Source organism: Argiope bruennichi, chromosome 6, assembly GCF_947563725.1.
Source record: "Argiope bruennichi chromosome 6, qqArgBrue1.1, whole genome shotgun sequence".
In the NCBI taxonomy this organism is placed as follows: domain Eukaryota; kingdom Metazoa; phylum Arthropoda; class Arachnida; order Araneae; family Araneidae; genus Argiope; species Argiope bruennichi.
In genome coordinates, this window is record NC_079156.1 from 136521351 (window position 1) to 136547465 (window position 26115).

Consider the following 26115-nt stretch of genomic DNA (forward strand, 5'->3'; position numbering starts at 1 on the left):
GGCTAATATAAAACGAAATGAAATCAGTCGTATGCTGTTTTCTTTCCATGATCGATACCAATTGCATTTAGTATATCCTTCCACCCCTTTCATCTTTCTCTAAGTGCTTAAGATGAATAAATACCCGCGATGAAATATTGCATTTATTTTCATTGATTGAAATTTCTCTCTATTCAAACCGATATCAAAATTTCTTTCTATCACGCAGCCCTGGATCCTGCCGGCCCGCGGTTCTATGATGCTCCGCTGGAAGACCGGCTGGACCCGAGCGACGCCCAGTTCGTCGACGCTATTCACACCGATTCCGGACACGGTCTGATGGAAGGTGAGGACATTCTATTTTGAGTAAAAAGAAAAAAAAAGTATTCTTCCTGTTTGAGAAATGGCATTTTAATTATCTACTGGTGCCCGTGTACATGTTCCTGTTGTTTATTCTTAGGTTTAGGGATGCGCTCGCAGGTGGGTCACGTGGACTTCTATCCGAATGGAGGCAGCGACCAGCCCGGCTGCCACAGCTCACCTTTCACCATCCTGCCCAGGATAGGAATACATAGAGGTGAACATCGATTGTCATTTTACAGACGCTGTTTCCTCCTCTTTTAGGAAAATCCACTTAGCGATTTGATTTTAGAGCTTATTGTGATTCGGAGGGAAGAGAACCCTTTCTTAAATTCCATTATTAGTAATAGTGAATTTACAAGTATTTTAAATAGCAATACAAAAACTACAAAAAGCTTTATTTTTATGATTTCATAACAAGAAATATCTTTATCAATAATTTATGAAAAGGAACAGTTGCAAGCTACAACAGAGGAACGTTTCGAATTCATAAAATTGCCATAAAATTTAAATTATATTTTAATGATATAAATGCAATTGATGAAATAATCTTTTAAAGAAAGCGCTCCTCCGTGGCTTCAGTAAGAGAATAAATGTTTTAAAAAGCATCATGATCCTTACGCTGTTTTTAAAGAAAATAGCAAAATATTCCACATACCCGGAGGAAAACTTATTAGGCTAAAATGAATATAAAAATCTTCTTAAAATAAAGATTAGTTGAAGTGATTATTTTTTGTTATTCAGAAGTGACTCAGACTATATCAGTTGTCTAAATTCCGATGTTTAAATCAATGCGACTATCACTTTAATAGTTAAGAATAGGCAGAAATATTTATAATTAATAACAGGCCGCGTCAATTGGAAGTGAAACGAACAAAGCAAAAACAGAAAAGCAGCCGGTGGGGTTTTCTCCCCAATTTTTTCGTATACCCTCTAATGAAAGTGTTCTCCCCTCCCTATGCAAGTCGTGTTCAAAGCGTCCCTGTGCATCAACTGCATGGCACAAAAATAACATCAGTTTATTAAATTGAATTTAATGTTTGTTATTTGCATACACTTATGCCATTATAATATTTTTCGAAAGGAGAACCTTCTTTTCTGTAACAAATAAATATTTTACAAATGTGTAATAATTTCGAATGACTTGGGAATGCATTTAAATAAAAATTCATTATTTTAAAAGAATTTGCAAAAAATTGCTTGATAAAAAAAATTAGATATTTATTTTAAAAAAACTTAGATAAAAAAATAGATAAATTTATTCCTTCGAATGTGCCTTTTCATTGAAAGAAAGCTTGCGTCATTTGGATGTTAAAAATTATTTTTTCAGTCACCTATAATAATTTCGGACAGCTTTTACATTACATGATATTTTCTTTCCGTAATTTTTTTTAACTTAATGAAATCGCACGCTGTATTCTTTACTCAACTCGCCAATATTTTAAAGTAAATACTCAAGATGGGAGCATAAAGAGCATATTTTTTTCATGTTTCAAATAACATCTTTAAATTCGTAGTATCTTTTCCTGCATCGTTGTAGTTGAAATCCTTGTAATATTTTCTGAATGATGTACTGTTGATACTCATGGTTTTTCTTCACTGATTTCATTTTCTTCCTCAAATTTTATTTTTCATTAACCGTTTTATATCTGGGTTGAGAAAGACACCTTCCTTGATTTTAATTTCTAATAAATGTGAGAAAACATCATTTAAATACCTAAAGCAATGATCATTTTTAGCCAAGACTTTAACAAATTGTACCACCAACTCTAATTTTATATGCTAGAGTGCTAAGAAGACATCATTTAGATCTGCGAATTACGTTTGATCAGGTCCATTAGAGTCCATTCTTTCCTTATATAGCGATAATTTCTAGATTTAATATTCCTTCTCATCGAAAAAAAAAGGTAATTTTCATACAGACATGTTGATGACGAATAAACATGATCAAAATTTTAAAACTCCCTCAATTTTATTTAATGAAGTAAAATTAAATTTTTTAATGATTTTTTAAAAAAATGCCGAATTAGTTACTGAAAATGAAGCAAAATGATACACTATAGTGGAATCTTTAAATAACTTCCATTGAAAAGAAACATTGTCAGCGTGGGAAAGTAAATGAGCTTTAAGACCAAAAATAACTCGTATGATATATAAATGATTCTTCTTTTTAAAAAATTTGGTAAATACAGTAGACTCTCGATTATCCGCGGGAGGGTTATCCGCGCCTGCCACACAGTTTTTTTTTTTGACTGATTTTTTCAAAAAGGTGCAGTTTTACAGTTATGCTTTTGTAATTACATAATACATTACAGTATTAAAACAGTACATATGTATTCATTTTTCTGTGTATCCTTGACGCCTCTCGTAAGTACAAAGCACTTTTCTGTTTTCATTAACAAAATGCATTTTAGGTTAGTTTTGAGTGATATACTAAAATATTAAGCGTTAGTTAAACATTTCCTGCTGTTTATTTTACGTTTTATTGTACATAAAACGATTGTTCAAAGTTGGAATGACTGTTTTCTCTTTTGCTATGCCCGTTTTTAGCTTTTTTCGGATTATCCGCGACTTTTTTTATCCGTTGCGGCCGCGCCACCCAATTCCGCGGATAATCGGGAGTGTACTGTACTTTTTCTCGATTTTTGTAACAAAAGGGGAAAAAATTGTTCCTGTAGCAAGAAAATGTGTAAGTTACGAATCCAAAATTTAAGCATTTTCTTTTGAAGAAATAAAAGGGAGTATTAAATTATTTAATTTCAGTGCACATTCGAGTATCCAGTTCGCGAGTATATGGCTTCCGTACTATCCGGCCTAGTTTTTCCAAAACTAAAAATTGAAAATTTTAACTCTTGTCTTAGGGTTACATTTTCATATCTGTGTAATCATTTATCAATGAAAAATGAAATCAATTTGAGTCAATTGTCTCGCGAATTAGGTCTACGATTTTCATCAATGCTTTATGTTGCCCGAATTGAAGTTGGGCATTACAGAATTTAAGTTAAAATGTAAACAGTTTATATCCTTTAACTTCCTTTTCCTCTAATAAATTCTTGAAACTTGCAGTGCAGTATATTAACATATATAAACTACTGGTACAGAGCTTTCCATTTTAACTCAACACGGTACCGGCAACTGCTTCTGTGATTCACCGGACCGCGGCCGCTTTCACATTCCTCTCATAGAACTCCGGCCTGCCCTTCGCCGCATTAGACCGGATACTCGGGAGTGTACTGTATTAATTTATTTTTTTAAGTTTTCTTCTTTTTTTTTTTTAACAGTATTGCATTTTATATTAAAATTTTTCTGGATCAAGATTTTTATAACAATATATTTGATTCAATGAAGTTTCACACTATATTTATTAAATATCCTTCATCATTTGTTTTATTTGTGAAGAAATCTCTCAGATGGAAAATAAACATTTCTGTGATCAACGTGTCTGATTTGCTATACAAAATATTTGACATTGTAAAGATCGATTTAATTCCAGCTGACCTTTTTAACTCCATTTGATAGTGATTTATCACTTTTTGGGAAGATTCACTATCCCATTCCTGAGAAATATTCTGACCATTCTAAAGAAAAAAAAAGTTAAGAAACTGCTCAAGATTCTGTTTGCCGGCAATAGAAATAATTTTCCACCAAGGAAATAATTTTTTTCCTTCTCATTAGCTAATTTTTCAAAACCCAGAACAAACGGACATCCAAAGGTGCTAAATCAGGACTATATAGCGAGTGCAGAAACCTAGTTCCGTTAACTTCGGCCAAATGGCCTAAATTGATGCTGTTTAGCTTTATCCTAGTAAGAGACCATCCCTTTAAGATTAGCCTATTCTAGACATTTCCGGTCACTGGCTTGCTTTAAAACATCCGGTTGGTCTTTTTCTTGCCTGAGAAATTAGACAACATCCCTTCCAATTTCAGGAGAAAAAAAAAAGCATAACTTTCTGGAAATGAGCACTGGCATTTTAGGTGATTAAAAGTGTATTATTTGAATAGCTCCATGATTATTTTGGCTCAGCATTATTACAGACAATCTATTTTACCTTGTCTATCACCTCACTTTCAAAAGTGAGTCATTTTCGTTGAATATAAGCAACAAATATTAAAAAAGGAAACGATATTTAAATATTAAGGTGGATACAAGAGTCGCTACGTCGACATTAAATACTCACAAATTGTCGAATTGGACACTTCGAATCTCTCATCTGTTTCAAGAGTGATAATGCGGTAATTTGTAATCAGAGCGCCTTAATTAATTGAAGAATATTGTTTTTATTTGAAGAAACGCAAAACACATTGCGAGAACGTACCCTAGAAACCCTACAATGAAAAATGCATGAAAGATCATTCTGTGACATTCATTAAAAATTTTAATGTATGCTATGAAAATGATTAAGTTTTCAATTTTCTTAGATTATTTTCATCAGTGTCTCTTTTTCACAATGTGGTTTTCCCTCCATATTTTTTGACCTAAAAAAAGCTTTCCTGTACTATTATAAGCTATTAAAAGTGTGCCTAACTTTTGTTATATTATGTTCAAATTTTATTTTATACGACCAACAACAAAAGGCAAAGTTTTTCAGAAAAGGAGTTTTATTAATATGGGAAGTATTTGAGGCTTATTTTCAAGGTTGCGATCCACGTTATACTCTCAAATTCTGTATTCGTGCTGACTGACATCAAAATTATTTAATGTTAAATTCCTTCTTTGAAAGAGGTTTTCCCCTTCTGATGACATCTTCCGCTTTATGCAGAGATTTACCGAGTTCTTTTTCTAGAGATCGTGTGCTCTCCTTGGTCGTGACCGAAAGAGGGCTGGTGTCTTGGCTGGTTCTGCATGTGGCGTCTGCAGCAGTCGAGAAAGCGACCGCTTTATCGTTGGTGGCTTTGAAAGGATCGGCTCCGTAGACACGACGATTCCAGTCATTGCCGACCAGCATCTCATCGATCTCTTTTATTTCGCCTGTGGTCATCATCTTCATTTTCAGATTTTCAGGATCTGATTTCAAGTTCGGCCCAAAAGAGGTGCCCCCGTCAGTCGAAAGGTCAGCTTCGTAGCTGATGATTGACTCTAAATCGCAGCTGGGGGCGCGGAATTTCGACTTCTTCAAGCTGGATCGCCGTCTTTGCCTGCTTGCCTTTTGTGCCTTCTGCCTGGATGGTTGATCGTAATCTGAATCAGAGTCTGCTGAGGGAAGACGAGTGATTTTGGGGCATTTCAGAATTTTCCCCAGAGAATCATCGAAAGCAGAAACTTCAGAAGCTGCTGGATCCGCAGTTGTTTTCATATCGGAATAGTTTTCTGCTCTTTTATTTGCTCTTCTGAATTTCGATTCCTCGTTGCTCTCTTCTATATTTTTGGATGGTAATGTTTTTTGCATCCATCTGAAAATATTGAATAAGTTCCGATGTTCACGAGTGGGCTGTTCTTCGTGATTATGTTCGTCGAAATTAAAACATGCTTTGGGATTTGACACCACCGCTATGTTTTCTGCAAAATAATCTGAATCGTATTCATCTTTCCCACCCCAATGATGTCCTTTTCCAGACGATTTTGAATTCGTTTTCCTCTTGGAATGAATACGAGATTTTGGTCTCTCTTTCTTATTCTTGAACCCATGGTGTTTCTCTATAGCCATGTTACATTTCCAATTATCTTTGATTGATTCGTTTCCCATTTTGTTAGTTATATTTTTCAGTTTTCCTTCTTCAGAAAGATCACTCTCTTCCGAATCTTGATGAAATGGAGAAGACTTGTCTTCAAGCGGGTTTGTTTCATCACATCCAGCGGATGGATTCTTTCCGAACTTATAGTGCCACCAGCGCTTATAAAAAGTAACTTCTGATCCATCCCCTGGATGAAAGCGACCGTCCTGTTTCTTGTAAATGCAGCTTTGAGGGTTTTTTCCCAAGCTACAAACTGCATACAGAAAGAGTATTATTATTACTATTATTAGAATCATAATGAACGATACTGCAATTGTATTCGATTTGAGTGCCTGCATGAAATATGTATCACGGTGTTCAAGACGTTCTGTCGTGTCCTCGACATAAAAAACGCCATTTCCGCTATCTGCGCTTTTGAACGGCTTTTCTACGAAGACGAAAGTATCATCTCTAGGCTTAGGATTCAGTTTCAAAGGGGCAAGTTTTAAAGGATTTCTGACGATTTTCAGTAAAGGCTTTGTGATTTTAAACACGTCATCTATTTCTGGAAATTTATTGTAAGAAAAATTCAGCATCAATGTTTGATTGTCAATACTTCTTTCTGTTTCTCGTAATCCATTTTCTGTCAACATCACTCTGACTGGACTATCGTCAGATGAGGTCTTCCCTTTGTTTTTCTTGCTTTTCTTGTTGCCATCTTCGGAACTGGTCAAACTTTTCCGCTCAACCTTCTGACTTATATTTCGACCTTGGTATGGCAGAAATCTGAAATTGACTTTATCTGTAGATGGATCGGTTTTTATATCTATTTCCATCGGATCTTCTTCGATTATTGTTTCTCCACCGGTATTATTTATGATGCGCGCCTGGGAATAGTTGCCAACATTTTCTGTTCTTGGAAGACTATATTGAGTAATTAGCTCGGTTTTGAAAGCAGGCTTTCTTAAGGCCGAAGAATCATTATTATTCCTTTTAAGATTATGTATTCGAAGAAATTTTTCGAAATCTCTGAGCGACAAATTGTTGTAAGTTGTACTTCTAACAGCACGATGCATGCTCTTTTCGTCATAGTTTTCAGCAAAAGGGCGGTCATTTTCTCTCTCCTTGTAAGTATTTGCTAGAGAATGGCCTTGATTTTCTATTATTTCGTAGACTTTTGATTTCGTAGGCACATAATTTTGATTATAAAATTCTTTGTAGTAGGAGTTCTTGTCAGTAGGAACATAACTTTTAACGAATTCTTCTTTATAGATTTTAGTCGACATACGCATCTGACTTGGTACTCTCTGAAAGTTTTTAGCATCTTCTTGGAATCCTATGTCTGCAGCATCATAATCTGGATTTAATTCGTCATCGTCCTCTTGATCACTATTTTCACTTAAGACTTTTGCACTTGGTACTTCTGTTGAATGTCCGTTCGATGTACCTGCTCGGGGAAGATGGTAACTCTCAGAATATACTCTGGTGAACCTCTTTGCGGCAGGCTGGTTGACGTCCGGCGAAGAAGTTGCAACTTCTTGAACTGCGCTGATTTTCTTTTCTTCGAATTCGACGGAGTCGTATTTGGGAGAATCGTTCGATGTTTTGGCATCGCTCGGGCCGATGTGTTCTGCAACTAAGCGATAGATCTTGAGCTTTTCTTTGTCCACATCTCTTTTGCTGGGATCACTAATTTCGACAGGATTTTCGATTTTCTAAAGAAGGTAAAAATAAAATTGTAAATGCAGTTTTAACATTGTATATGCCATAAGAAAGAATTGGTAACAAAAGTATTTTTTAAAAAAGATTTTACATTGGTGCCTGGACAAAATGTATTATCTGGGAATTTAATCTTTTAAACCTATTCAGTAACTAAAAGTAATCCCAATCTTCATATCCCGATTATTAACAATGGAAAAAAACTATCAGGAAATATCGTAGCAATAATGAAAACTATTTTAGTTTTACTTCAACAATGAAATATATAGTTGTAAAATATGTTTGAAATATTTTTAAAAAATAAATACAAATAGATTAAATCTTTTAATATAAAAAATTAGTATCAAAAGTTATATATTTTAAATTTTTAGGTGATGTGAAAAGCATTTTTGTGCAGTAATATTTTCGGAAATTATGGTAAAAAAAAGGATCAAAACATTGATTAATTTTTTATAAAAATTCTAACTAAAATTTAAAAAAAATTTGAGAGCTATTCTCCCCTCCTTTTAAAAGTATATTTATGTTAAATTTGGTAACATTATGTATTAATTAATTATCTGTTCTGTAAAGCAGCAGTACATGCACATCTTTTTTTATTTTTTTCGAACATAAGACATATTTTCACTGAGTATCATCGCTGTCTATTTTCGAGATAAATGGAGGGGAAAACATTATTTCACAATATATTCACAAAGGAGATAACAGACAGAAAAGATGGAGTGTTTCATTCACAACTATAGTATCGATTTCGAAAACTTTTGTTTTATGTAAATGTTCTTAACCTCTTTACATGACATCAATATTTACCTATTCCCTTCGCCATTTTAACAGATATTACAAAATAACTCTTTGAAACAGCCTCACTCTAGTTGTTAGGTTTAGTTGTATCAGTCCAACTGTTAATCAACCTTTACAATTAGACCAATTTAACCCATTTTTTACACCATTTTGAAATATGTTAATCAAAGTCCTCTATCATTGAACAAATGTAATTTTAAATAATACATTTTTTTACTTATGATATCGCAATGCCACTTTTATTATGTTGAGTTTGCAGATCACAAAAGTAGATTGACAAGACTACTTTATTCTATAATGGCCGCCATCGGCGATGATTGGTTTGTCCAGTGACTGAGGATGGTTTTTGAGATTTATCTCGCAATATATTTAGGACAGGCGAGCTCTGTCAACGTATTTTCATTGAGAATGTGTAGGGAAGTGGTATTTTTGAGATTTTTCTCGAAAATGGACTTGACAAAATCGGACAGTGATTTTGGATGGAGAACTGCCTTTCCCCCAAGTTTTGCAAATTATTTTCAATATATAGATGGTGAAGTGAACGGCTCATCGTTTAAGGGGGCACATGGATAGTAAAATCGTCTGTTAGGATGGAAAAATTTCATCAGTAACATAGTCATCACGAATGTGCGCCACTTTTAATCGATTTTTCAAAGTTCGCCAATATAAATGACGCCATTGAATGCGCTTCTCGGAAATTTTTAAATATAGAATAACATTTTTGAACCGCTTATCGAAAATGCCAAATGAGAGAGAGAGAGAGAGAGAGAGAGAGAGAGCTATTGCAAACACAATGTGGCAAGAATAGAGATGCAAGAGTAAAATGAAATTTGAAAAAACGCTGGAAAGAAAATGAATAGAATATCAATGTGGATGATTCTAGACGAAATAGAAAATAATAAGAATCAACCTGTCGAATTTCAAAACTGTGTTCATTATTTTATTAAATCGCAAATGGGAGTGCTCTGTCATTATAATTAAGATATTTTATTGAATTTTTTTAAATTTATAAGACATACTTGGTTATTACACTAAAGTTCCCAACTTCTTTTGTTCCTTCAAATACCGATATTCAGTCGAAATGACTACGTTTTGCATTAATTCTTGCCTCACCACTGTTTTGAGTCGGAGAATAGTGGCTCCTATTTTCAAGTATTTTTCGTGCTGGCTCTCTGCATTGGTTCTCCGCAGGATTCACTCAGCACAAATGCAAAGCAAATAATATTCCAGTAGAAGCAGAATTGTGTCGATTTTTAAAGATCAACTAAGGCTATTTTTTTTGTTTGAAAAGTAGTATCGAGTTCACTCAAAAACTTCAAATGATTCTTTAACATTTACTAATAGAACTCAATATTTTACTGAAGACGGCCAATAAAGTTTTAGCATTCCATTCAAAACTTCCCCAAATCATTCATGTTCTTCCATGCTGTTTATTATTGTTAATTATTAAAACGATGCTGTTAAAAGTTCATACATGGCCTCCATCTATATTCCTCGTCTTTTTTTATCCTTAAGTATGATGAAAAGCAATGATCACCAGGAGACTTTCATTATTTGTATATTTTAATAAATCTTTTCCAATGAAACTCAGCATTTTCTTGAAAGGGATACTTCTAGTCTGTTCTGTGAATCATGTTTTCGGATTTCCTAGTTTTGGATGCCATTTATTATAGGGATATATTCTCGGTATGTTATGTTTGATTTTATCACCTCGAAGAAATGTTTTCTTTCCAACAGTTTTTCTTCTTATCAGACCCTTTTCTCCCCCCCCCCTCTCTAAGATTTTATAAATACTCACCAAAGTGAGTTTTAAATTCACACCTTTATTTGGGATATTTCCCTTTAACTTGGAAATGTAAAGATTACATAAGCCCCTCTTAGAAATGTCTTTATCACTCTGCATTTCTATAAAATTATTTTAAAAAAAGCCATTAAACGGCGAACAAACTAAACAATTATTCTGCAAAGCTATATATAATATGAGTAAAAAAACTCGCATGCATTTAGAAAAACTATAAATAATTGTCAGTGAAATTTTTGAAAAGCGTGGATAATGATTAAAACTAATGCTTTGACTTATAAATAGATGATGTTTATATTTAAGGAGAAGGTAATTTTTTTATTTCCTGAATTTTTAATGATTGATTCATATTTTTATAATATATTCAAATAAACTAATGCACAAAAATAAACTGGATCATTTCTTAAATTGAACTTTCGTTTGAATGCTGTTTTCTATCTGTATTTTTAAGACAGGACGGGCATTCGTATCAGTAAATCGTTTTAGCTATTTTTCGCATAAACTTTGCTGAGTATTGAATTCCAACAAAATATTAAATCTTCTTTTTTTTGAGGGGGCGGGATATATGAAAACTTTGTTTACTTAAATTGGCTTTACATGTAACCTTTAATTTAAAAAAATTCGTAAATTTACATTTCAAAAAAATTTATTATTGGGCGTACCTGCGTACATTTGTTTCAAATTGAACCCTTTTGCAGTCGAATGTCTTCTCTCAGACACCATTCGAGACGAGGCATCATTTTGACATTTCATTTATTTATTTATTTTTATTTTTATTGTTAAAAATGCATACAGAATGTTAAAATGATATCGATTCATTTTTCTGGGAAACACAGCTTAAAGCAGTTGCAAATATTTGTTTTTTGGTGCAATAAACAGGTCCGTGTTTTAAGTGAATAATGATGCATCGAATTATCTTTCCGACAGCAAAGGGTTAAAGTGTTTCGCATTTTATTTCATTTTGATATAGTTTTATGAAAGTTCATTTGGAAATGATAGCAAAATATTATTATAAAAACGCCGGCAATGAAATGATTAATGCCGTTTAATAGATGTTTTTAGTCTGTCCTTCTTCTTGTAAATGACGTGACATGAAAATCGATGCACATAGAATAACAACGATCGTTGTAGTCAACACAGGTAAATCAAGCCTGAAATATTACGCTACAACGATTACATTTTTCGGTTCCATTTTTTCTTACTTTGTAAAGTGGATGCAGTTATCTAAGAAATAAGAATTTTCTTCAACTGAAAAAAAAAGAGGACAACTGAATTTAATTAAGTTTATTTGTACTGCTGTAACATCAAATCTTTTTCACTCTTTAAGAGTTGTCTAAAATAACCGGAGTGAGATGTCGCTTCCGGCATGTTATGAAGCATGAATGGACTCCATAGAATTTCTCAGCTCTCTGAAAGGTTTATATCCACCAACATTTTTTTCACTTTGATTACTTTAATCTTTAATACTTGATTACTTAATCTTCAAAATGATTACATAAATATATTCAAAATACTATTTGATGATAGTAAAAAATTTTTAGTGTTGAAATTGGAAGCTTTAATTGGTATTTCGGTAGAACATATTTTATCAGAATACTTAGTATTTTGACATTTAACGAATGCAATACTTACAGGAGAACGTTTTATTATTGCACTATTTGTCAGAAGTGGCAGCAGATGTCCAAACAATTTCACGGCAAAGAAAATCTTTAATATTGATGAATAATTCATAGGTTATGAATTAAATACTTTTACTTTCAAAAGTATGACTATGTAATTTCATGCTAAAGGAAAGAATGGAGATATTGAAGTGTTATTGAATGTATTTGTTCTCTCTCGCAGAAAGGACATTGTTAGGAGTATTTTTCTGTTCGATAAAAGATTATTATTGCAATTCAGCGATTTCAATTCATAAAACTGCACAACAATGATACATAATTTTATGAATGAATTTAAGAAAATGTGTCCATTATAATATTCAACAATTAATCTATAAATGTTTTTGCTATAAAATTCGATGCAAGATACGGTTTTTAAACACCCTCATTCTTCGTTCTCTGAAATATCGAGAGTATTCCGCATATAATATAGATGTGTGTGTAGTTGTGTGTCTTGGCGTTATATAGACCTGGCCATTTGACTTACAAATACATATATATTTTGCAGAACGGTAATGTGTCACTCAGAGAAGTTTTAAATTTTTTTTTTAGATTTTTAATTAATTAAAAATTAAGCTAAAATTTGGCATTTTCCGTCATGATTTCTGAAAATATTATTGCCCAAAAATAAATTTTATATCACTTTAAAATTCAAAAAATATTTTTTAATATCAATTTAATAATCGTGCAAATTTTTCCTGAATTTTGGCAATTTCTAAAAATATTTTTTTTGTCAACAATAGATTGTATTGTTGTCCTGAAATTCAAACAGTTTTCATTCTTTCATCAAATATTTAATCGCTTGATTTTTTTTCCAGTTTTGAAAATTGTTGGAAGAGGATTCTGTTGAATATGTGAGTTGTTTACGAGACCAATAAAAAAAAAATAACTGAAAGTACAGTACCCCTGAATTTAGAATATAGATGAACGGTACATTTATGCTTTTCACTGCATTATGATGTCATGGAACTGGTGTCCATTATAACAGTTCATGTATACAATAAACAGAGCATATTCTAGACAATTAAAATAACATGGCATTAATATCTGATAATTTGACAGAATCATGAACATGCTGTTATATCTAAATGATTTAACTGAAATGAAATATAACTAATATCCCCGGCGCATCAGTGGGTCACTAAAGGTGGCTAGTTTGTTAATAATGCATTTTCAGGATCATGATTTTAGCAAATTTTTTCAAGCACTTTAATAATTATTTACTAAATTTAATTCGTGAAATATTTATTTTAATAAATCAAATATCTTTTAGATTCACATATGCTATTAGTTTAAAGTTATACCTCTAGATGGCAGCACAGAATCGTTTGAAGCATTACATTAATTCAATTTGGATTTTTTCCCAAAGCATTATGTTTTTATGCATGAATCATGGAAACAAAGAACTATCCAAGTTGAAAATGGGAAATTTTCATGTTTCCCCCATGAAAATGACTCGAAGCATTTCATAAGACTCGGAGGTCCCGGCCTTGGGACAACAAGATCGCGAGTTTGTGCATGGATTAGGAAAATAGTCAGTAGTACTATTTCTGAGTTAAAAGAGTCTACTTTATACTTGGCAGACCTTAGATGGATGGTAGAAAAAGTTAAATCATTGAAGAATTGTTCCTTTCAAACGAAATAAAAAATATATATTAGTTTTCAATTAGCTTTTTCTATCGTTGGTTTTCATTATGTCTGTTATTTTCACTGTCTAGTAGAATTGTGCATAATGAAAAGAGATTGGAGAAAGAAGAAACTTTTATTTATCAAATACCAGCAGTGAGCTTTCAAATGACTGAACTGCCATCAGTCTGACAACAGTTCCTTATAAAAGTATTAAAGACTAAAGTATTCAAATTACGTTCATTTGAGATGTTTGCAATGAATTGTATGAATCTACGTGTTTTGGAAATTGAACAGAAATCCTACAAACAGCCAAATGGCTTCGATTAAGCTTGAACCGACGACTTGAACGATTCACAGCCAAAGACGCATCCTCTAGGCCACGGCACCATTTTCACATTTTCTGACAGTGTGACATTTTGAAGATATTCGAGGGAATTTATGGCATCGCCATTTTGAAATGTGTTCAGATAACGAATTCAATTTCAGGGCCCATCCTTCTCTCCAAACTTCCACTCCACATCCGTGGGTGGACGTTTGATACCAAATATCGGATTTAATGTACATCTGAGTCGTATACATAGAGGAACATCAATGGAATCATATCCCAAATCTGCAAGAATGCAGTCAAGATATTAGAATACCCCCCACCCCCAAGAAAAAATGAATTATCTTTTGCATTCTTCAAAGAAGTTCATTCATCCAAGAGAATTTTAGCACTGTAGTTCCATTCATTTAACATGTTGCACTCATTTTTTTAGTTCTTATGCATAACTTTTTCATGAAAATAAGAATAGATGTAGCCAGCGTTGTAGCAACGTGTTAATTTGAATAAAACACGTTTTCACGACGTGTTTTCGCCATCAGTTCTTTTAAAATATTTTTATTTTATACGAATAGTTAAAGATGGATTTTTAAAATTAATTTTTATCCACTTCTCGATAAGCTAGAGGTTTGAAATTTTATGCACTTATATACTCTCGGTCACGAAAACCCCATTTTAATATTTTTGGAACTTATTTATCAGTTTACCATCTTTACTATGAATGAAGGTGTGTGCATTGGCACTCTACAGTCTAAACCAGTAGGCTTTGAATTAACAAAATTGGTACATATATATTTTGGAGAGTCGAATCTTAAAGCCTTTTTGAAATTCTGATTAACGGTAAAATTTTACTTCATTTTTAATTTTCTCCCGTTAACTACCATAAACATTTTTGTACAAAAGATATTTTCATACCATTTTAATGTTCAAAAACTTTTTTTTTTTGATGAAACCAATTAGTTTTTATAAAATTCTTTAATCTAGGTTTAATTTTTAATGATATCTTTAAGCATATTTTTCAACAATAATTTCACTGGTGTGAACGATAATCCAAGTCTTTTCATTGCTGCTGCCAATGTTTCATGTTGCGTCTTTTCTTCCCTTATTGTTGATGAAGCTCTGATGAATGGGGCTCATTTTCCATATTGAATAGGTTTCTGTTTAAAGCATGCTTGAAAAAAAACGTTTTTTGATACTTCTCAATTAGAGCTAAACTTTAAAACTAAATAAAAATGAATCTTAAAAAAAAAAGTCATGCATTTCTTTGAAAAAAACATTTATATATTATTACTGATTTCTTATTGAAGAACATTATAATTATACAAGTAATATACGATACATCTCTTATACTTGTTGATTTAAAGAAATTTTTATTAACTCTATATATCACTTAAGTCATGAAATATATTCGTAATACATCTAAAACTTCAATATTAAATTATTCTTCATTCTCCTTTTATATTTTTTACGGACATGCTTCGATTCAGCATGCATGCCATTGTGCTAACTGAAGTCTCATTCAAAACTGAATTTCAAATTTTAAATGCAATGAATCGAAAATAAGGAGAATTCATAGAAACAATGAATATAAGGCTCTTGAAATAATGCGAGTTACACGGGTATCAAAATTTGAAATTTAAGAACAATTTACTGAGGAAACCATTAAGAGCAAATTATCTTCAAAAGATTCAACATTGAAATTTTTCGTTAGTAATAATATCGACGAACCAGTTGATCTCCAAAGGCGGCTATTTAATTGAATAAAAATTTGCCTTGCATGAGTTGTGCCTTTTAATGGTCAACTTGGGAAACAGTAAATGATGATAAACGCTGAAAATAATTAAAATTTCTGCTCTTAGAACATTAACAGAAGTATATTTTTAAAGCTATTTTTAAATGGATGTCATAATATTTTTATCGTTTTTACCACAGCCGCACGTTACTACGTCACGTGTGACCACTTCCGGTCGATAGAATACTACATCGACAGCATTCGACCTCCAATTCAGCCGAGGATGGGAGAACCTGCCTGCCAGATGGTGGGGGTCGCCTGCAGGGATTGGGAAACATACGCCCAGGGAAGGTGCGCCGACTGCTCCCACCCTGGAGACTGCGCAGCGATGGGCTACCTGAGCCACCTGAACATGGAGACGGGACCGCAAGCCACCAAACACGAGTACTACGTGAAGACGGCAGAGGAGGAACCCTTCTGTTGTGAGTACGGCCGGTCGCTGACGTGATTTCTAAAAAGCTTCGATTTTTTGTAAGCTTTTTTAACAGATTGAAAGATTTTGTTTCAGTTAATTAATCCATAAACATTTAAAAATCATCCTAAACACCAAAAGCTTTCAAGACAAAATCCTAGACTTTTCAAAAAACTCCAAGGAAGATCTAAATTTGAATTTTTCTCTTTTACATCTAATTATTCTCAATGACACTGAATTGTAAATGTTTATGGACAAATAAATATAAAATTTTAACTTTTGCTTTTATGTAGATTGGAAAAAATATAAATAAAAAAAGATCGTTTCATAGCCAAAACTATTTACAAAGATATAAATGTTTCCAAGTATGGAGAGGGGGCATGAAATGATGGTGCTGTCGTCATTAGGAGTTTTCATAACACATTAAGGACCGCTCACGAGTTTTCTCGTGTTTCGCGTTCTATCTGTTACGGACCGCTCACGCGTTTTCTCGTGTTGCGCATATTGTCTGTTATTGCTTCATAAATAACAAAGTTATGATGAACGTAGTTTGAATTCAGAATTTATGTTTGCCTCAAAACATGCGGTCCCAGGCGTATGTCTTACAGATTTCTTTGCAGTCCATAATGTGATAAGATGGGGGATGTTCGTGAAAGGAGGCGCCTAGGAGCATGGCTGATTTGAAGATGGCCAGACTAAGAATCCGATCTATCTAAAAAGCCTAATCGAGAAAAACTGCATTTAAAATTGTGTACAACAAAAACTAACGACACTTTTTAAGTTAAAAACACAGGCATCGATTTATTTTTAATATTGATAATACATCATTCATAAAACATTATGTAATCTTAAAGAAGTAATAATTTATTGTTTTAATCATTATAATTTTTTAAATTTTATAAAAATTTCTTTAATAATTTTAACGAATAATAAAAAAAAAAAAACTTTGAATATGAATAATGTACAATAAAACTTTAAAATAGTGAAAACTTTAAATAAGCTGTTTTTATTAGCAATGTGTTCTTCCCATTTTAATATTTTTGTAATATGATACAGTTTATGTGGAATAGAATGCCGCAAGAATTTTGACCTCTTTCCTTTAACGACTGAATCCAAATTTAGAGGCAAATCAACAATATTGCTACAAACAGCAGACACCTGAATTCATTCATCTATAAATTCCATTCTTGAATTGTCATAAACACGTGTACTCTGACGAATAAATGCACGTACAATTCCGCAACCGCGTTTAAACGAGGACAAAGTTTTATTTTTTAAAAATGTTAGATTTCTTTTTCTTTTTTTTATTGAATAGAAATTTTAATTTAAAAAAGAATTCACTTATAAACTCAGAAGGCGCAAAACGCAAATGTGTTTAACGTAATAATTTAGAAAATGAAATAATTTTTCAGTGTTATTAGAATTCAGAAAGAATTCTATTATTGAATTCAAAAAAAGCAAAAATGAATTTGAATGATGGCGATATTTTAAACTTGTTAGTTAAAGAAACCTCTAGAACCCAGCGAAAGATTCGACAAGCTGACTCATTCGAATTAGCCTCTCGTTTCAGCCATGGTGCTAGCCGATATTCAGTTTTAAAAAACATTATTATTTACACTTCAATGGCCTGGAACTCTGTGCATCGCTTTTGAATAGGAGTTAAATATTATAATAAAATTTTGAGGTAATTGAATTTTGCTTGAACCGATTCTTATTTTATAAATTTTAAAACTTACAGTCTGAAGATAGATTTTATGCTGTTTATACACTCACAATGGCAAAAAAACCTACTTATTGGCATATAGTTATTAATGCATCATCTATGGAGAGAGAGAGCAAGAATTTGTATCAAATTCCTTAAAAACACTAGTTTTTATTTTTAAAAACTTGATTTAAGAAAAAACACTTTCTATCTTTGGGACTTTGTTGAATCGACTGTTTTTATCTGTGTGTTTATGCGACGGACACTTAATCACTCCATCACAACTATTTGCAATCGTATAGTTGCAATTTCTGGATAATAGGATGCACTTCACTCTATGTATAATGATCTTGTAATTTCTGTTCTGAATGATTGAAAATTTTTTTCTAGGCGAAGACTTTTAGCGTTTAAAACTCTTCTGCAGAAAACCACAAATTTAAAAGAGTTCAGAGGATAGCGAAAGAGTCGTAAATACCATTTGCATTTCGTTGCGATAGTTTTAGATTTCTTTGAAATATCCCTTCAGCTATTATTATTTGATTCTTAATTATGGAAAGAAGTAATGCGTTTCAGCGGTTTTAGTTACTGAAACTGTTTGAGTGATTGGTGCATTAAAGTCACCGACCCACCCAAAATTTTATTCATTTTCTCGCTGGGCTCCCAATCCGAATTATCAACTGAAAAATCGTAATAATTTTCACTCATTGATCAAGTATTAATTCTTTATTTCCTTTTCAGCCAACTATCTTTTATAGTATTTCGAAAAATATCAGAGTAAAACTTGCTAAAATATTAGAGAAAAATATCTATGATTCCCACACGCTAATGCACACTTACAAACATACCCCGCACTTGAAAATCTGGATTATTCCTCTCCAAAAACGAATCCTGAATATCAGATATAAAATATAAGTCTTTTAGTCAAAATTTAAGTTTTCTAATCTAAAGAGAAAATTGCTCATTTAAGTTTAATGGAAATTTAATTCTACTAATCGGGAACAAACCCAAAAAATGCTGTCTACCACAAACAATCACTCAAAATCATATATATTTTCTAAATTTAAATAAATATATATTTAGAAACTTTTGTTTTCAAGTAGAATTTCTTAATTCAAGTGACAGAATAAAAACTGATATTCTTAAATAAGCAAACACAAAAACCGGGACATACATCCACAGATGAAAATTATTTTTGCTTTTTTAATCAACTCTCGTTTTGTTACGTACTAGCTGTAAATTGTTTTAGCAACATTTTCTGCTTATCATCTTGCTGGCAACATTAGGTATTATAGCTTCATTCTTATTCTCTTTATATTTTAGTAGAGAAAATTGGATATGTAAAAGCAACATATAGCATTTAAGGGTAAATATGTTCTCATTGGAATTAAATATTCTTGCAGTGTTTCAATACCAAGTTCTCGTTGAGACAGGCTGTGGACACGACTTCTGTGGCGATGTGACCGATACCACATCCGGTTTCAATCCGGGAGTGATACGAGTTGAGCTCCAAACTAGAGCTGGAAAATTGGCGAGGCTGAATTTAGATGACTAGTGAGACTCGAATTTTATTTTCACTGCACTTTCACTAAAATTTAGTTTTCGATATATGTGTATATTTTTGCAATTGAAAATGGTTCGAAAATTCTAAGACTGGTTTCTAAAGTTTCTTTGTTTTTGAATTAAGTTAATGAAAAGGATATATCCTAAGTAAAGTGTACACAGTTTCAATGGAATACACATTTAGAAAAGCACCACACAGTCACATAAATAACTGCATGTGAGGCGTGCATAGGTTCAAATGGCGAGATCATTGAACCTTTTAAGTACTCCAAGGATTTGTAACTGATACGGGTTCTTTCTTGCCACTATATTTGTCATATCTAATATATAAAAATGAATTTTTTTGCTTGTTCGTATTTTATGCGCTGCCGCACCGTTCATTCGAGAGCGATAAAACTTTGTCAACGTATTGCTTGCACTTGTGCGAAGGTTATAGGCACAGTACAGTTATCATGTCTAATAGTGAACCTAGAAAATCCGCACATTTTTCACATGGCCAGTTGTATGTTGGGTGTTCAAGAGTCAGACAGCCAAGAAACTTATTTGTTTTGGCTGAGGACGGAAAAACAAAACTATTGTCTACTCTAAAGCACTTATTTATACTTTTCCTTTATATATCATTCCATTTCAATGAATGTATATCATTTTTTCTATCATTCCTAATGAAACAAGATAGCTATTTCAAACTATATTTCCAACATTTTTTTCTTCTGCGGCAGCAACGCGCCGGGTACCAGCTAGTTGCATATAACTTGCAATGTTATTCATATAGTTGTAATGCTATGTTGTTGCGAATTTGATTCATTCGTTGGACTTGATCTGGGGTATATCCTTTACATTGACTTAATTCTCTGGGAAACAGACCCCTATTCAATCTCTTTCAATTGTGATCCCATATTCAATTGCAGAAAAGATTGCTTTTCGTACATATGATAATAACCCACCATTTGGACATTTTTTTTCCGATAGCGCTGACACGGAACTAAAACCGAGTGCTCAATATGTGTATTTGGCGACAAGTCGTTTCCCTCTTGGCGAAGTGAGAGGCGCCAAAGTGTGGTGGGGATATTCGTCGAAACCAGAAATGGCAGCAGAACTTCGGGCGAGCACTTCTGGCCTAAGCCTGAAGAAAATACAAGTCATCCCCATCGATTTACCTGAAAAAATGTGAGCATTATTTAAATCATTTTATATAGTTTAAGAAGCATAATAACATGATCCTCATTTTACTTTAATATAGTCTAAAAAAAGATAAAAAATGAGGCCCAGCTTTTTATTCAAATTTGTCTAAAATTGTAGTTTTAGATACTTCTTATAATAACAAGCAAGCGTTATAGCGTTATAGTTTTAGAAACAAATGATTAGTAATAGACGCTTCGGTAAGTGATGATGATGAACCAGCATGTATGCAGAAAATTTCAGGCGATAGAATCACCATTAATAGATACCATAAATGGAGTTCAGAAGCATTTTTGAGACTACAGGCAAATCTTTGAGAAATCAGCTTTTATTTTGCACCAAAAATTTTGTTACTCTAAGTAACGTGTACTGGTGAAAAGAATCAATTTACTGAAGTATATCAATTCCATTTTAAATACATCAGTATGGAATTCAGGGCTATTTAAAAGGATTAACGGCTCCCATCATAGCTTTCCCCACATCATCAACTTTAGTTGCCTCAGATAATTTTATCTTTCCTTATAGGTGAGAATGTTGGAATGCCGTTTTAAACAGATGATTATTAACCCTCTCATCATTTATTTTCTTTTTCTTTGATGTCAAATTTTATTTAAATGTGTTTATTTTTCTCAGATTCATTTTCGCTTCTATAAGATTCTCTTCTGGTTTTTTTTTCCTAGAAAAAGATTTTCCATACCTGAAGTGACTGTGTTATGTGGATCTCCGGAGAAAGTCATCGACAAAAATCAATACTTGGAACTGACCATCAACAACTGCTGAGAACTTTTCAAAATCCACACATTCTTGTTTTAATGTGCTGTGTCTACAACCAAAGATCTTATTTCGAGTTTTAAACATTTCTTTGATGCATATGAGCTTTGTAAATACCTTTTGTAATTTATTGATATGATGCAGAACTGCCACTTCGATCCGGCAGTGCATGTAAATATTACTAGTATAAGAATAAATATTTTATTCATGCTCGTCCTTTCCGTTTAATGATTAATGCTGGCATTTTAATGACGGGAAAATAGCATTATAAGCAATCCATTCAAATAGAAGTTAGTCTGACATTCTCACTGATCTTGGAATTCAATGTCAACAAATATTTCATCACAGCAGTTCATTTTTCGATATTTTAAACCTATACGGATTTTACGAAAAATTGAAAATTAAATTTGACGAATAACGATTTAAAATACTATATTTCTGAAATATGTTATCATCCGTTTCATTTAAATAATTAAATATTTTCTGCTCCTGGTTTAATAAGAATAAAGGATAGGGCGAATATACAAGAAAGTGGGACAAAGGGATTTTTATTGATCAAAAATGAAGTGAAAGTTTGGCGATTTTTGCATAATGACTCTTCATAAATGTGATTTTTACACCATCCTATAGCCAAAATGTTTTCAAAATATACAAAACACTAATGAGCGTGGCACAAAAAATCGTTCTTATTTTTGTCGAATGGCAACAGTGAAATGAAAACAAACCCTCATATGAATTTCAGACTGCTTCATCGAACTTTTTTGCAATTGCACTGAATTGAGCGCTTCGTTTAGCTAATTTATGGAGTAGCAAAATGTTATTGGAACTATTATGGAGAAGGCACACCATGTAAGCAAAACGTCCATTCAGTCAGATAGAAGGATATAAAAAAAATATCGAGAAGCAGGCTTTAAACCGAAGATTTAGTCGAGCACTAAAAAGGCATAATCGTAGCCAGATGGGTAGGACTTGCCTTTGCAAATGAATGTTGATGTTTTTCAAAACAGTTATGATAATAGAAAGACACTTCTTATAATATAACACTCAAAAAATGACCTTTTTAATAACAATTCTATTTCCGTATATTTTTAATTTAATTTTAATAATATTTATAATTCAATTTGATACACCCTATTTAACAATGTTTTTAAATGTTATTATGAAATTCAAACTCACCCATCAAAACGTTCAATCGCGTACTTTTAATTCTGTTGTAAGGTTTTCAGTTCTGCTTTAATTTCGTTGTATAAAGATTTTTTATTTTGCAGTCAAATGATTAAATTGAACTCACCTTTTCAGTCGCATCAAATAACAAGATGAACATTTTTAAAAATTGCATTCCAAATTTATGGTTTAACATCTTAAATGTCAATAACCTGAACGAAGAGTCTGGTCGCTAAGACCGACTAGTGTTATCTTTTTGCTAATCTCAATTTAGATATCGAGCCATTTCTTCTCTTTTTAGAAGTTATTTTTATGCATAACTTGCGATTATTTTCATTGCTGTAATAAAATTGAATTTTTATCGCTTCATCGCATATTTTCTTTCATCATTCAAAACTACAGAATGAAGGCTTCAAATATTTAATATTTTGGTCAATGTTATAATAATTTTTATTTTCTGATTTCACTCAATTAAATTTTTGAATCTTTAAACACAGTCTTCTAAGATTTTGGGAAACATTTCCGACATTCGGAATGTTTGTGTTATGAACCATCAAATCTTCTTCCGAATGTTTTAATCTAGCCAACATGCAATGAAATGAAGTCAATTTTCATCCTTTTCAATTCTGCGGCCTTTTTCATATCCCAAATGAGTAAGATGGTAAATACAACTTATAAAATCATGCATTTAGAGGTTTAAGAGCACATTGCTCAAGGAACAGATAACAGGACATGTATAAAGAAAAATATACAGAAAATTCACGAAAAGATTGGACTATCTACCATATTATGAAATTTCAAACACCTTTCTAGAAGAAATATGAGCAGAATAGGACGTTCATTATGTATGAATATGTTGGCACATTGGTCCCCAAAGGCGGCTAGTGATAAATCAATCAAACGAAAAGCTTACCGAACAATTCAAATGCAAAAAACAAAACAAAAAACAAAAAACAACCCTGCATTAAGTTTTATTTTTTCAGTGAATGAGATGAACTCATCTAGAAGATGAAGAAAAGAGAATCCGAAGCTTTTTTTTTAATATTAACTATCTGATCGGAACACCTTTCGAATATCAGATTGTATATCAAATACTTTAACAGTCATAATGGTTGATGTTTTGAGCAGAAAGTTAATGAAACATTTTTTGACCCTTCTATGATATAAAAGGCAACATGAAATAATATTATATATTGTACGTTATATTAAAACTTAGTTAAAATATCAAAAAGTGTGATAAATTAGACCATTATGTGCACGAAATGGAACCAAAATTCAGTTCCAATTCACCCAGTAATTGCTATTTCTTTACAGTTAAAATTATTTTTTCTAAAAAAAATAAATAAGTAAATAAAATTTGAAAGAAAAGACAATTTAGAAAAGAAATTCATGCTTAAAATGATTCATACTGAAATAAATTGTATTTAAAATCATTAAAAATGAATCCTTTTTTTAATCCAGATCGTCTTATCCTTCACTTCCATCAAACCTCCTTCAGACCAAATTAAAAGCAGAAATACATATCATTAGCAAGACCGATCATGCGATTCCAAATAGCATGACCGGGCCAGAAAGAGTAAATAATTTACAAAATGGGTTAAGAAAGTAGTTTCAAACCACTCGTGGTAGCAACAAGGAATCTTACTGTAGATATTAAAATAATTTTTCAAAACATTTTCTGCAATCCGTTTAGAAATATTAGTTACTTTTAAAGCACTGGCTTTTGCGATTGTAAACTTAATTTGTTAATTTTTCACTTTTTAAGCATATGGAACCAGAAAAGTCTCTTTCGTGCTGGGAGTTTAGAGAATTACAAGTTGGATACCCATTTTCATCGAACGCTGTGTCAGGGATCTGATGTGCACCAAGTCTACCGCTGTGGGTCGAAAAGCCTCCATTGAAGCGAAATGGAAGTATGTAAATGACCACAGCTCTTGTGAAGTCCTCATCGTTTGACCGCGAATTTGAATGACAAAGTCCACCTCAAAATAGTCCATGAGTAACTTTAGATACTACATAAATCAAATAAACGAATTGTTCTTGTACACATCCTTTCGCATTTATAATTTCAAAATCTTGGGGTGTAAGTTCACTTTCTCCAAACATGGCGAGTTTGTTGAATTTTTTAAACAGATTTTCATTAGTGCAGCTAGGCGAAACAAAAAATTTTAATGGATAAATCAAACATAAGTACGTGTTAGAAATGAGTATCTTTTGAAGATATGGGCAGTACAGGAATATTTTGCCGTACATTTTAAGTTTAAAATTTTATACTATTTACTACATTTTAAATTATTATTCTCTCGTGTATCAATAACACTTTCAGTTTATGATGTTTGGATCGATCTCTATCAAAAGATAATCCCAATATGAATGGACAACATGAACCCGATTGGTTATTTTCATATAATATGTTTATGAATTTCTTCAGGAAATTCGACGAACTGTTTATGAAGTGGTATAACCAGTTTTTTTGATTATGCTCAGAGGACTTGTAACAAACTCTTGGTTTCTAGATGGATCTTGATGATGGGATGATCCGCTTTGTGTACTGATCAAATGAGAATGGAAGAAGTGAAAAGTCAAATATCATCACACTCATTGGATGTAAACATTTGGAGGAATATACCGCCCGTGTCAGCTGATCGTGTCTCCAAAAGAAGAGATCTATTCCAAAATAATTCTCGCGGTTCTTCAAAAGGGAATGTCAGTGACACTGAATACACTCCCCCAATTTGTTGAGTTCTGACTCAGAATACAAATACTGGGGAGAAAATATTAATGGGGGGGGGGGAGTCGATATTCATGATCGCTAAAAATCAAATTCTGCTTTATTTCAGAAAAAGTACCGGAAACGTGAATGAGTTTTAAATCTAGAATCTGGGAGACCGAGCTTCGCGCAGCATTTTTTTTCTTCTTCTTCTTTTTTTTTTTTTTTTTTCTTTTTGCAAAATTGCGTTTTTTCGGAGAAAATATTTAGATACGAATCACAAACTGATGACACGTGAATATTTTTCAGTCTTACCTAAGTATGAACTGGTCATTTAAATAAAACAAAATGAATGCACTTAGTTTAACTTGTTATTCAAAACAATCAGTATTTATTTTGAGGAAATCGAGTCCTAAATAGCGCTTCATGACATTTTGAGCTTGAGAGCAGATAGAAAAAAGGCTCTAATCATTAGTTATAAAAAAAATATTGTGCGTCTGTGTGAGTGTAAAAATCACGGTTTTTTTTTTTTTTTTTTTTTTTTTCCAGAAAAGACACCTATATAGATAAATTTAAAGAACAAAATCTTATCTAAATATAAAATTTGATCCAAATCGTTAGAGCTGTTCCCAAAATACATTAAATAAATAAATTCTTATATATGCAAGAATTGTTCGTTTAAAGTTATAAACCAACTAATGTAAAAACGTGATAAATCCGTTAGAGTCAAACGCCTCCCTATGGATACGAAGTGGAAATTTGGAAAGAGGTACGCAGACTTAGATATAATAACCTCATGATATGATCATGGTTCAAAACGATGTGAGACGTTTCAAAATAGTCATCGTATTGCTCAGAAATAAGATTTTAATAGGATTAAACCATTATTTACAATATGTTTAATAGG

General features: G+C 32.3%; 1 protein-coding gene across 1 annotated transcript in view; it reads left to right on the forward strand.

Annotated features, from left to right (window-relative positions):
• Positions 1 to 21550, forward strand: part of LOC129972481 (pancreatic triacylglycerol lipase-like) — a 48847-nt gene extending 27297 nt beyond the window's left edge. The window contains exons 5-10 of the mRNA XM_056086627.1: positions 209 to 325; positions 440 to 556; positions 15851 to 16132; positions 19225 to 19375; positions 20354 to 20551; positions 21244 to 21550. Coding sequence (XP_055942602.1) covers positions 209 to 325; positions 440 to 556; positions 15851 to 16132; positions 19225 to 19375; positions 20354 to 20551; positions 21244 to 21343 — 965 coding nt within the window. The 3' untranslated portion in view covers positions 21344 to 21550. The remainder of the gene's footprint in view (positions 1 to 208; positions 326 to 439; positions 557 to 15850; positions 16133 to 19224; positions 19376 to 20353; positions 20552 to 21243) is intronic.
• The last annotated feature ends 4565 nt before the right edge of the window (positions 21551 to 26115 follow it).